Genomic DNA, 12,315 nt, shown 5'->3' with positions numbered 1-12,315 from the left:
AAGAGAGGACAGACTAAGCTTTATAAATAGTCTTTGAGGACACAAATTATTCTGGTTAATTCCCACCTAACCAGTGTAGTGGTAGCCTCTAACATATGAAGGAATATAATATAAAAGCTCCTAAACACAAACATTGGTATATAAGATCCTCTGGTGTATAGACTATCAACCCAAATATTTACATAGAAACTGGGAAACTTTGGAATAATTCCCAGGGTCAGGGTCAAAATACATTAAGCACAGTTACATTCTTCCTGAAAAAGTGATAAAAATTTAAAAAAATTTTCCCTAAGAAATAACGCATTAGTTCTTGTGCTGACAAGTCTAAGTTCACCATGCCCTTATTTTTTTATAGAACTTAGTTGATGTAGTTTCCTACCTTGCCAACTCCAGTTATTCCAGTAAACAAGACCGAATGCTTGACTGCCAGTAGTTTTTCCATTAGGTAACCAAAGCGCACTGTGTCAGTTGTGGGAACAAGCATCTCAAAAAATGGAACATCTCGGCTGTACTTGAAGGTCGGTATAATTCGTTCCCAGGGATCCAGCCTTTTTGTGTCAAAGTCCACATGAATACTCCACAGATCACCAGAACTGGGAAGCTAAAGTATAAAATTAATCACCATTTTCAATAGACAACTGGCAATATGGACACATAGCAATGGATACATTAAATAGAAACCAAGGCAGTCAAAGAACATGGATGGCTTTGTATTTCCTTTTCCTTTTGTAGAGAAGTAGTTGTTTAAATACCAGAGGTGAATCCTTCAAACCCAACCATTCAGTGTGTGAAAAAAAATCTGATATACTAATTATATTAAAATCCTATATTAGCCGGGCGTGGTGGCGCACGCTTGTAATCCCTGTGCCTGGGAGGCTGAGACAGGAGGATCACACGGGTTCGAAGCCAGCCTCAGCTACTTAGTGAGGCTCTTAGCAACTTCGTGAGACCCTGTTTCCAAATAAAATATATTTAAAAAAGGTCTGGGAGTATAGCCCGCAGGTAGAGACCCTCTGGGTTCCACCTCCAGTACCACCAAAAAAATAAAAAAATAAAAAAAATAAAAGCCTATATTAGAATTATATAGCATTTTAAATTTAATTCAACATTTGGGTGTTTACTTCATGGCAAGTACTGATCTTTGGGCTGGGGACAAGTGAGGAATGAGACCCAGCTTCTGTCATCAATGACACAGTTAATCCACATGGGAGACAAAAGGACTTTGGTTAACATCTGAGGGAAAATAAGGGCTCCATTGCATTATATTACAGTGACAAGTGAGAGACGGCTTATTTAGGGGAGGAGGGTTACAGTGGTGGTTGAGATTCAGGAGAGCTTCCAGGGCAGTGATGCTAAATCTCAGACTTGAAGAACCAGGAGTCAGTTGAGCAAAGAAAGCACGGGACAGAGATGGGGAGGAAGGGGTCAGGGTTCAGGTTAAAAATAAAGGAGAGGAAGGCTGAAGACATGGATAATGTGGTGCATGCTGGGAACCATTAGAGCACAGTATGAATACAGACAGGGGCCTGTTTATGAAAAGCTTATCAATGAACTTGGAGGAGGAGTTAAGAACTCTAAGCAGGTGAGTGACATAATAGGATTGCGTTCCAGAAGGTTCATCAGCCAGTTGTACAGTGTAGTGCTGCTTGGACTAGAAATTGATTTTACATGGTGACCTAGTAAACACGTAAATGTGTATTTACAAAATCTATATTTATCCTTGTGACATGCAATTCACTCTATTTTTATTAAAAAATCTTTTGAGGTAGACCATAACACCTTTTGCCAGATTTTAGGAGTCTGGTGCAAAGAGCTTTTATATATGTAAGTATTGGTGTATACATTTATACCTGGGTCAAGAGACAGAATGTGTGCAGCACTTTGAAAATGTCCTTTCTTTGCCTTCCTCATTAATACTGGCCATATTTGCATCCTTCTCTGAGGTAATCACTAATATATTTGTCTATCTTCTTGTAAATGGTACATTCTCTTTACGAATGTTGTTTTTAATTTTATTTTGTTGTTTTTTTTACTTTTATTTATAAGTGGAACATATTGAAAATAGTATAAATTTAAACTGTGCTTGGTGCCCTCTTCCCCACCCCATACCCTTCCCCCTCCCAACAATGAGTGTCCAGGTTAACCATGCTATATTCATACTTTTACACATATTTGGATGTTGCTCCTCCATTAATCTACCTCAGCCTTCTTCCTCCCTTATCTTTCCATTCTAGCTTTGCTGAGGTTTCCCCTCCATTATCTGGAGTCCCTCTGGTATTCCTAATGCTCCCTAGTTTGGGCATATTAGAGAAAACATATGTCCCTTCTCTTTCTGTGCTTGGCTGATCTCGCTTAACATAATGTTCTCCAGATATTTCCATCTTCTTGCAAATGTCATGATTTTGTTCTTCTTTATAGCTGAATAGAATTCCATTGTGTGTATTTCCCATAATTTTGTAATCCATTCTACGCTGTGATTCCATCTAACCCCAATCTCAGAGTGGCAAGCATAAAGAAATAAAATAACAACAAATGCTGGCGAGGATGTGGGGAAAGAGGAACTCTTTTACACTGTTGGTGGGAGGGCAAACTAGTTCAGCCGCTATGGAGATCAGTGTGGAGATTCCTTAGAAAACGGGGAATAGATCCACCATACGATCCAGCTCTACCACTCCTAGGTATTTTTCCAAAGGGGTTGAAATCAGAGAACTACAGTAACATATGCATACCTATGTTCATAGCAGCACAATTTGTAATAGCCAAAATGTGGAACCAATGCAGGTGTCCATCAACATGACTGTTGTTTTATTGTCTTGAATTCTTTTTTTTTTTGTCAATCATGGGGATCAAACCTTACCGAGCTTGTGCATGCTCGGTAAGCACTCTTCCACTGAGCTATACCCCCTCCCAGACCCTTATCTTGAATTCCTAAAGTCTTTAAATCTTCCAAATTTGTGTTATTTAAAAAATTATCTTGGTTATGAAAGGTCTTTTACACTTTTGTATTCATTTTAGAATAAGATTGTTAGTTTCTATAAAAAAGTCAGTTAAGGTGTTGGGATTGAAACTGCCTTGAATCTTCAGAATACACTGGGAAAACTGACATTAATAATAATGTATATTCTCTAACCCACAGATAAGCATATATTTGCATTTATTTAGATATTTTAAGGTTTTTCTCAGCAAACTTTTGTAGTTCTCAGTGAAGATTTTTATCTTTTATTAATTTCTAAGTATTTGATATTGTGTTACTATTGCAAATGATACTGCTTTAAATTTTTATTTGTTAATCTTTTTTGGACCTCATAACCAATAGCTTTGTTAAATTACTTATTAAATCTAATAGTTTGTTTGTAGATTACTCCAGATTTTCTATATATTCAGTATTATTTCCTGAAAATAATGATGGGTTTACTTCTTCCTTTCCTAAGTTTATATGTTTTATTTTTTGCCTTATTGCACTGGCTAGTATCTCCAAATATAGTGTTGATTCAAAATGTACTTAGAAGATGAAACTCATTGAATTTAAGAGAGTTTCATTGGCTGTAGGGAGGTGAGTAGGGACTATAATACTCTATTATAAGATTTGGCTAGGACTGTATGGTTATAAGGCCCTTAATTGAGACAGGATTCCAGGTTTCCTTAAATGGAGAATAGTACTTAGAAAGTAGCATAGTAGGTATACACATATCTGTCAAGGTGTTGTTTCTAGTTCCTCTCAGCCCAAAGAACTAGAAAAATTTATATATATATATATATATATACATATATATATATATATATATATTATATATACTAATTGCCATTGTAAATTGAAAATATAAGTTGAAAATGTTTTTAACACACCTACTGAACATGATAGCTAAGCTTAGCCTACCTTAAATGTGCTAAGAAAATTTACATTAGTATATAATTTTACAAAATCTATTAAAATTCTATTTTATATAGTGTTGATTATCTCATGTAATTTACAAAATACTGTACAGTAAGTACAAGTCTAAAAACTAGTAAAATAAGTTTACAAATTAGCATTTTTTTTGAAATACTGAGGATGGAACCCAGGGGTATTCTACCTCTGAGCTACACTCCCAGCCCTATTTTCTATTCTTTATTTTGAAACAGGGTCTCGGTGAGTTGCAAAGGGCCTCACTAAGTAGCTGAAGCTGTCCTCAAACCGTGATCTTCCTGTCTCAGCCTCTCGAATGCTGGGATTACAAAGTGTGCACCATCGTGCTCGGCTACAAATTAGCATTTGATATTCATCTGCAGCAGAGAGTTATTATATACTCTACACTTTACTTTCTTTATATGGTTGGGAAATGACTCCTAAAAATTTAAAAATACAACAAATATTATCTATGGCTGAAAATAACGAATAATTTAAAAATATTAGTGAATAATTTATTTTATAGTAGAACTAAGTGTCTTAAAGTTAAGATTAAGTTTTAGCCGGTCTTGTAATCCCAGTGCTTGGGAGGCTGAGACAGGAGGATCGCACGGGTTCGAAGCCAGCCTCAGCTACTTAGTGAGGCTCTCAGCAACTTAGTGAGACCCTGTTTCCAAATAAAGTATAAAAACAGGTCTGGGAGTATAGCCCAGAGGTAGAAAAGCCCCTGGGCTCCACCCAAAGTACCAAAAAAAAAAAAAGTTAAGATTAAGTTTTAAGATTAAAACTTTAAATCTCTTAAGTTTTAATCTTAAAATTTAACTTCAGTGATTCAAAATTATGATGTTAAATTTATTTTGTTCTTACCCTGGCATCAGGATTATCATCAAATTGTGTTCTAATAAATGTATCAAAAGAATCCCAATAGTTTTCATTTAGGTTTCCGCCCAAAGACCATAAATAACAGAACACAAAAGTCTGACATAGCACAGTGTTCAGCTTCATTTGCTCCTGAAAAAAAAACAGTTATAATATTTTATACATAATCATAAGAAAAATCCCAAGTCGTGAAGTCTAAAGCCCTTAAAATTTGGAATCACTCATTTTGTTCAGTGGTTCACAAAATGGCAGTTCTTATCTCCATAATGGAATACTGATGAAAAAATTAATAGAAAGGCATATGTAGAAAAAGTAGCTTAAACTTATCTTTAAATGGTCTACTATAGCTTTTTAAAATGCATGCGTGAATGTACACAGATTGAGAATATGTTGTATTGGGAATATGTTGTAGACTGTGAGGGAATTGAAGTTTGAGTAGAGGAATGAACTATTGGCTTTCTGACATTCCTTCCAACTTTGAGATTCTATGGATCAAATCAGTCATTCGTTCTCTGAATATTAACTTGAAAATCAAGTAATTCCAACTCAGGAAATATAAAGTTATTTATTTGCCAGGAATTAATGTGGTAATCTCTTTCCCAAGTTCATAGTAGTAAGAAAACCCTTTATACCATTGCTAGGTTAACTCCGTCTTTGCCAAGTATCAGAGACTCAAATAAGCAACAGAGTGTAGTGACTTTGCTGATGTCCACTTGTGGGATTGCTTGGGTGCATTTTTTATTGATAAAATGTAAGCCTTCCTCAACATAACGATGAAAAAGGTTCAATACATATTCTTGGGTTTCCTCATTCAGCTGAAAATGCAGCAAACAAGTAATACTTTAGCAAGGCAAATAAACCATATGACTAAGTTTAGAAAGAGGTTGGTTAAAATCTATATATTTCAATGTATCCAGTAACCTTTAGAACAAAGGAGATAAGCATCACAAAGTATGGAACAAAAATATAAGAAAAACTATGACTAGGCAGCAGGATGTGGAAATTTTAGGTAGCTGAGGATGTTATACTTCTTGGTTTGGTAACTGGTATAGAGGTGTTCACTTTATACTTATTTTACAAACTGCCAATACATGTTTCATACATCCTTTTATACTGATAATCTTTCACAATTAAGAATAATAAAAATACAAGACACCAAAAGAAACATTTTAGTATATCTGTAAGGTAGGAGAAATAATTTCTGAAGATTTAAAAATGAATTCAGCACCTGTTTTGCATGTATACATGCTCACTGGGGATTGAGCCCAGGGCATTCTACTGCAAAGCTACACCTCCAGTTCTATTTTATTTATTTTTACTTTTTAAAATTAATTACTTAATTTTTTTATTGGTGCATTGTAATCATACATCTTAATGGGGTACAAGATGGTAGAGGCATACATGCACATAGTCATCCAATTAGCCCTTACCCAATTCCCACCCCATTCTCTCCCTCTCATTTCTTTTCATGTTGGCTTAGTGATTGACTTTGATATGTTTGTGAATGTATATCATGTACATTAGAGAATTTTCCTCTTCCCCCTCCTATCCCCTTCAGTTAGGTCACCTTATTTGCTCATCTATGGTTTTTCCTTCTTTTTTTTATCATACATTTATTTTTTTTTCAGAAAAAATCTATCCTAACATGAAATATGAACTCTAAACACCCAAAACAGTCTCAGAAAAAGAATACAGCTAGAAGATGTACATTTTCTGATTTCAAACCTTATAAAGCTACAATAATTGAAACAGTGTAGTACTACTATAAAGGTAGATATATAAACCAGTGGAATAAAATAAAAACCCCAGAAATAAATTCTTCCATATATGGTCAAGTTATTTTTGACAATGTAGCCGGGTGTGGTGGCGCACGCTTGTAATCCCCGCGCTTGGGAGGCAGAGACAGGAGGATCGTGCAGGTTCGAAGCCAGCTGCGTGCGCTGGCTTAGGAGACCCTGTTTCCAAATAAAAATGTAAAAATAGGTCTGGGAGTGTAGCCCAGAGGTAGAAGGGCTACCAGAAACCCTAGTACCAACACCACCACCACCACCAAAAAAAAAAAAAGACAATGTAAACAGAATTAAAAGTTACTGATAGAATGCGATAAAATATTTCCAAATGCTATATCTGAAGGTATATTAATATTCCAAATAGAAATACTAAAATTAGCAACAATAAAAGCAAGCAATACAATTTAGAAATAGGTAAAAGACTAAAATAGATAATGAATCTCCAGAGAGATTTATATGACCAATAATCACATGAATCTCACTCATCATTATCATGATATAACTAATCATTAAGGAAATACAAATAAAAACTACAGTGAAATACTACTTCACATTTGTTAGGATGGCTACTTAACATGAATTACCTTGCTCCAGGCCTTTACCTAAACACTCCAATTCAACATTGTACTATAAATCCTACCTAATAAAATAGGACAAATAAAGGAAATAAAAGGCATACAGATTAGAAAGGAAGTAAAATTATTTGTTCACAGATGTCATGATTGTCTCTATAAATTTTCCCCCAGTTGACCAAACAAAACTTGAACTAATAAACAATTATAGCAAAGTTGCAAGATACAAGGTTAATATATATAAGTCAATTGCTTTCTTACATACCAGCAATGAGCAACTGAAATTTAAAATAAAAAGTATGATATAATTATGTTAAATTAGCACCCAAAAATAAAATAATTATAAATACCACAAAACATGTACTATGTCTATAAGAGGAAAAATACAGTATTCTGATGAAGAAAACCAAACAAGACCTAAATAAATGGAGAGATATACCACATTCATAGCTCGGAAGATGTTTCTCCACATTTCACCTATAAATTAAACAGAATCTCAACCAAATTCCAGCAAGTTACTTTGTAGATATTAACAAACTGATTCTAAATTTATATGAAAAGGCAAAATACCCAGAATGGCCAACACAACACCAAAGAAGAATTAAGTTGGAGTTTTGATACTACCCAATTTCTAGATTTACTACAGATAAAGTATCAAAGAAAGTATGATATTAGAAAAAGAACAGCCAAGTAGATCAACAGAACAGAGAGAAAGTTCAGAAACAGACCCACACACAGTCAACTTATTTTTGACATAGGAGCAAAGTCATTCCAATCAGAAAATGACAGTCTTTCCCTTTCCCCTCCTTACCAACCTCCTCCCATTCTCCCTCCATTTGTTCCTCCCTCTCCTTCACTCTATTCGCCCCCTTTCTCTGACAGTCTTGCTCCAAGCATACAAGAAGATCCTCAAATTACATGTCATCAGGAAAAGTGAATTTTAAAACAACAATGCTGCTCCATTCCTAGTGGGTTATATAAAATCCAAAACGATGACAATCTCAAATGCTGGTAAGGATGTGAGAGCAACTGGAACTCTATTGTCAGTGGAAATATAAAATAATACAGCTACTTTGGAAGCCAGTCTGACACTTTCTTACAAAGATAACCACATGCTATCTGGTCTAGCAATTACACCCCTAGGTATTTACCCAAATGAGTGAAAGCTATCCACACAAAGGCCTGCACATTTTACTGATAGATTTATTTATAACTGTACAAAAGAAAGTATGAAGTCTACTTGTAAACCATGTACTTTAATTGATAATAATGCATCAATGCTGTTTCCCCAATTGTAACACTACATCAATGTAAGATGTTAATAATAGGGTAGACTTTGAGGGAAAGAGAGGACATGAGTGTTTTCTGTACTTTCTGTTAAATTTTTCTATAAACCTTAAATGGATCTAAGTATAATAAAATATGTAAGTTTAAAAAATGACTTTGGAAGTGTTTAAAATTTCACAGTAATTCATGATAAATTTTCAATTCTGAGAATTACTGCCTTAATAAGGTACTCTGAAACTAGACGGTAATATTTTAAAATGTTGAAAAAACAAGGAAAACAATATTTTCTGATTCATCTTTGCAGCAGGAGAGACAGAGAAGAGGGATCCCTGGGAGTAGGAGAAACTAACTTGTTAAACAAATAAGAGTTTCCTTTTAGAATGGAGTAAGTTCAGAGTATAGCATGGAACTGAGTCAATGGATAATAAGCTTTTTATTTGTATAAACTTTCCTTCACTTTGGGTGTAAATGTACCTCTGAGATTAGAATGTATCTTTGGTCTTACGCCTACAATTAGGCTGGGAGGATTTATTCCTTTCTGTCTGTCAGAGGTGTTAGAGGCTCCTAAAATATGAAATCCAGTTAGTGTCTGGATTTAAGTATTCTTTGTCTTCATTATGAATTCCTCTTACTACCTCTGAGCCTTCAGCAAAGTCTTCTTGAGTCAGCCTGCTCTGGTTGTATTTTTAGGGATCCAGGAAGTGTCTTGTGTTTGTACTTGATAGTGACCAATTTTGGGAGAAGCTAGGCAGGAATCAGAGTGCCTGGGCAGCCTGCCAGGCTGAAATAACAGGTCAGACTTGGGGGTGGGATATAAACATTCCTGGAAGACCCAGGGGTTCTTAGGGAGAAGGACTAGATAAAATGATGGAATTCCCTTGATCAAGCACAATGTTGTCATAATCTACTGGCATTTGTGTGCCCTAGGGAAGCACGATCCCTGACTCATGGAGATCTTGGGGGGATATTTGGTTGCACTTACTTTTTTAGAAATACCCTTCATCCAAGTTTTAACATAAGGCATCCATTTCAGTTCCTCAGGATCCACAAACACCATTCCACATCGACTGACTGTTGCAGGGGAGGCGACCTTTAGATCCTGCACCTAAAGTTGGACAGAAAACAGCTAACAGAACGTTTGCTTATTCCTCCAACTTCAATGTTAATGATTCATAGTTTTAAAGTTTAACTCAACACAACAAGGCTTCATGTGGAGGAGAGTAGGGGAGGAGTAAATAGTTTGAATGCAGAAGGAACTGGGAGTCCTAAGATAAAAAATTAAAACCCATGTGTGTAGGAAGATAAATCCTTATGGGAAGAAATAGGCATTTCCTTTTTATTTTTATTTTTTTCCTCATTTTTGTATCCCAACACTAGCCTATGCATAGTACATAGTAGGCATTTAATCAGTACATGAGGAAGGAATAGCGCCTGGGTGGTATATTCCATAATGTTCCATAGCTGCATTTGGTCCACATCCTTTTTCCATTCTCTCATGGAATATTCATACCACAGGAGCATAATTTACTCATATAACAATTTTCATACAAGCTTTAAAATTATATGAACACCATATATGTTAATTATATAAATTATATGTAAATATATATATTGTATATACATTTTAAAAATATATATTTATAAAGTATATAAACTATATAATATATTATATATAACATAGATATATATTATTTGCTTTCAAAAGAAAGCCATTACTGGGAAGCCAGAATTTATTGTATTTCCTGTTTTAGAAGGACAGAAGCATTTGAGAAACTTTGTCAGGACTGAAAGTCTATTACAAAAGAAAAATTTAATATGTACTTGTTAAATAAACAAAACACTATCACAGATAGTAAATAATACATAGGTGTAAGAAAAAAGTTAATGATGGTTATTTATTTATTTATTTTTTGGTGGTACTGGGATTCCTTGAAGCCCTTCTACCTCCGGGCTACACTCCCAGACCTATTTTTTTATATTTTTATTTGGAAACAGGGTCTCCTAAGCCAGTGTGCGCGGCTGGCTTCGAACCTGCGCGATCCTCCTGTCTCTGCCTCCCAAACGCGGGGATTACAAGCGTGCGCCACCACCCCCGACAATGATGGTTATTAAATTACGGAATGGTTTCACTTCACAGTAAGTCATACAGTTACCTCAAAGAGCATGTGGATATGAGGTGTGAGTTTAATCCTCTCACTGTTGGCCAGACAAAGCATCTTGTTATCATCCAATACCGTATTCATATTTTCGATCCAAAGAGCATCCACTGGCCCATCACTGATGATCCATTTATGGTCTTCTGAAGTATCATTCACAGCTGCTCGGACACTTAGTGCCATCAAACCATCTTTCCATTCCAGGGTTATGTTATTAACTTCACCATATAATTCACCCATTGTGATTGATTTAGGATTTAGAACATATGTTTTTACTGCTTGATAAAAAGGATTGCCTATACCAAGTTTTTGCAAATTCCCTAAAGTTTCTGCTAGTACTTGGTAAACTGTGGTCTTGCCGCCTCCTGTTGGCCCTACTAACATGACACCATGCCTCACAAGCATAGTTTCATAGAGCTGTATCACTTTTTTCACCATACACATCTCAGGCTGAAGGTTCTGTCCATTCATAACATCCACAATTGTTGACTGCAGAATACCATAATCGTGTTCTGGAATATGAACTCCAGGAAAAAGATCAGATATGATTCCACTGAGAAAAACAAAGATAAAATCAATTAGGAACCACTGGCCATTGATTTTCCCCTGTATTTGTTACATTTAACTGATTCTTCTGAATGTGCATAGGACTAGTCTGTCCTTTGTGCTGTACCCAAAGCTATCATTTTTATGATATATATATATGATTTTGTTTACTGTACGGTAGACCAATGTTCTTAAGTATAATAGGATCTTTTGAGGATAAATAATATATATCTCTTTTCTGTACTGCTAACAGTATGTGGTATAGTGCCAAACATATAGAATGTGATAAATTTATCAAGTTATTTAAAAATTTTATTTATTTATTATTTATTTACTTATTTTGCAGTACTAGGGATTAACCCAGAGGATTCTACCTCCAAGCTACACCCCCAGCCCTATTTTTAACTCTTTATTTTGAAACAGGGTCTCACTGAGTTGTAGAGGGCCTCACTAAGTAGTTGAGGTTGGCCACAGACCTTTGATCTTCTGGTCTCAGCCTCCCAGGTACTGGGATAACAAGTGTGTGCCACCATGCCCAGCTTAAAAATTATATTTATATTTTGACTTAATTTTCAAAAGCATTTATCTACACTTGTAACATTATGTGGATGCTCAGAAAAATAAGATGAGAATTAAAATAGAAAATTAGTACTGGTAAAAAAAATGGAGGAAGGGAAAAGTTGACTGTTTCTATCAGATTCACTTTATGGAGAATGTTTCTATGGGAAACAAAGAAGATAAATCTCTACCTCATGGGCAGCCAGGTGTGGTAGCACACACTTGTAATCCCAGTACTTTGAGGCTGAGACAGGAGGATTGCAGGTTTGGAGCCAACCTCAGCAGCTTAGTGAGATTCTCAACAATTTAGTGAGACCCTGTTTCCAAATAAAAATATAAAATAGGTCTGAGGATGTAGCCCAGAGGTAGAAGGCCCCTGGGTTCCATCCTCAATAACACACACACACACACACACACACACACACACACACACCCCTCTACCTTATGCTGTATACACAAATACACTTGAGATGAAGTGAAGACCTAATATGATAAAAATACTAGACAAAAGTAGAAGAGATGCATTTTGCAAAACCCCTGCTATTTAGCTCAAGCTCTACTGCAGTATAACTATATAGAACAGATGGATGGAAGGGGAAGAAGTGAATTATATAGTTGCACGTAAAATTAATATATAAAAC

General features: G+C 35.4%; 1 protein-coding gene across 1 annotated transcript in view; it reads right to left on the bottom strand.

Moving 5' to 3' along the window:
• DNAH6 (dynein axonemal heavy chain 6) overlaps positions 1–12,315 on the bottom strand; it is a gene marked incomplete at both ends in the record, with an annotated part of 205,522 nt that overhangs the window by 87,971 nt on the left and 105,236 nt on the right. The window contains 5 exons of the mRNA XM_080711415.1: positions 380–601; positions 4,754–4,897; positions 5,398–5,580; positions 9,397–9,519; positions 10,568–11,123. Coding sequence (XP_080567541.1) covers positions 380–601; positions 4,754–4,897; positions 5,398–5,580; positions 9,397–9,519; positions 10,568–11,123 — 1,228 coding nt within the window. The remainder of the gene's footprint in view (positions 1–379; positions 602–4,753; positions 4,898–5,397; positions 5,581–9,396; positions 9,520–10,567; positions 11,124–12,315) is intronic.

The sequence above is a fragment of the Muscardinus avellanarius genome (assembly GCF_963383645.1).
Source record: "Muscardinus avellanarius genome assembly, chromosome: 15".
NCBI lineage: Eukaryota > Metazoa > Chordata > Mammalia > Rodentia > Gliridae > Muscardinus > Muscardinus avellanarius.
This window is presented reverse-complemented; position numbering and strand designations above follow the sequence as displayed.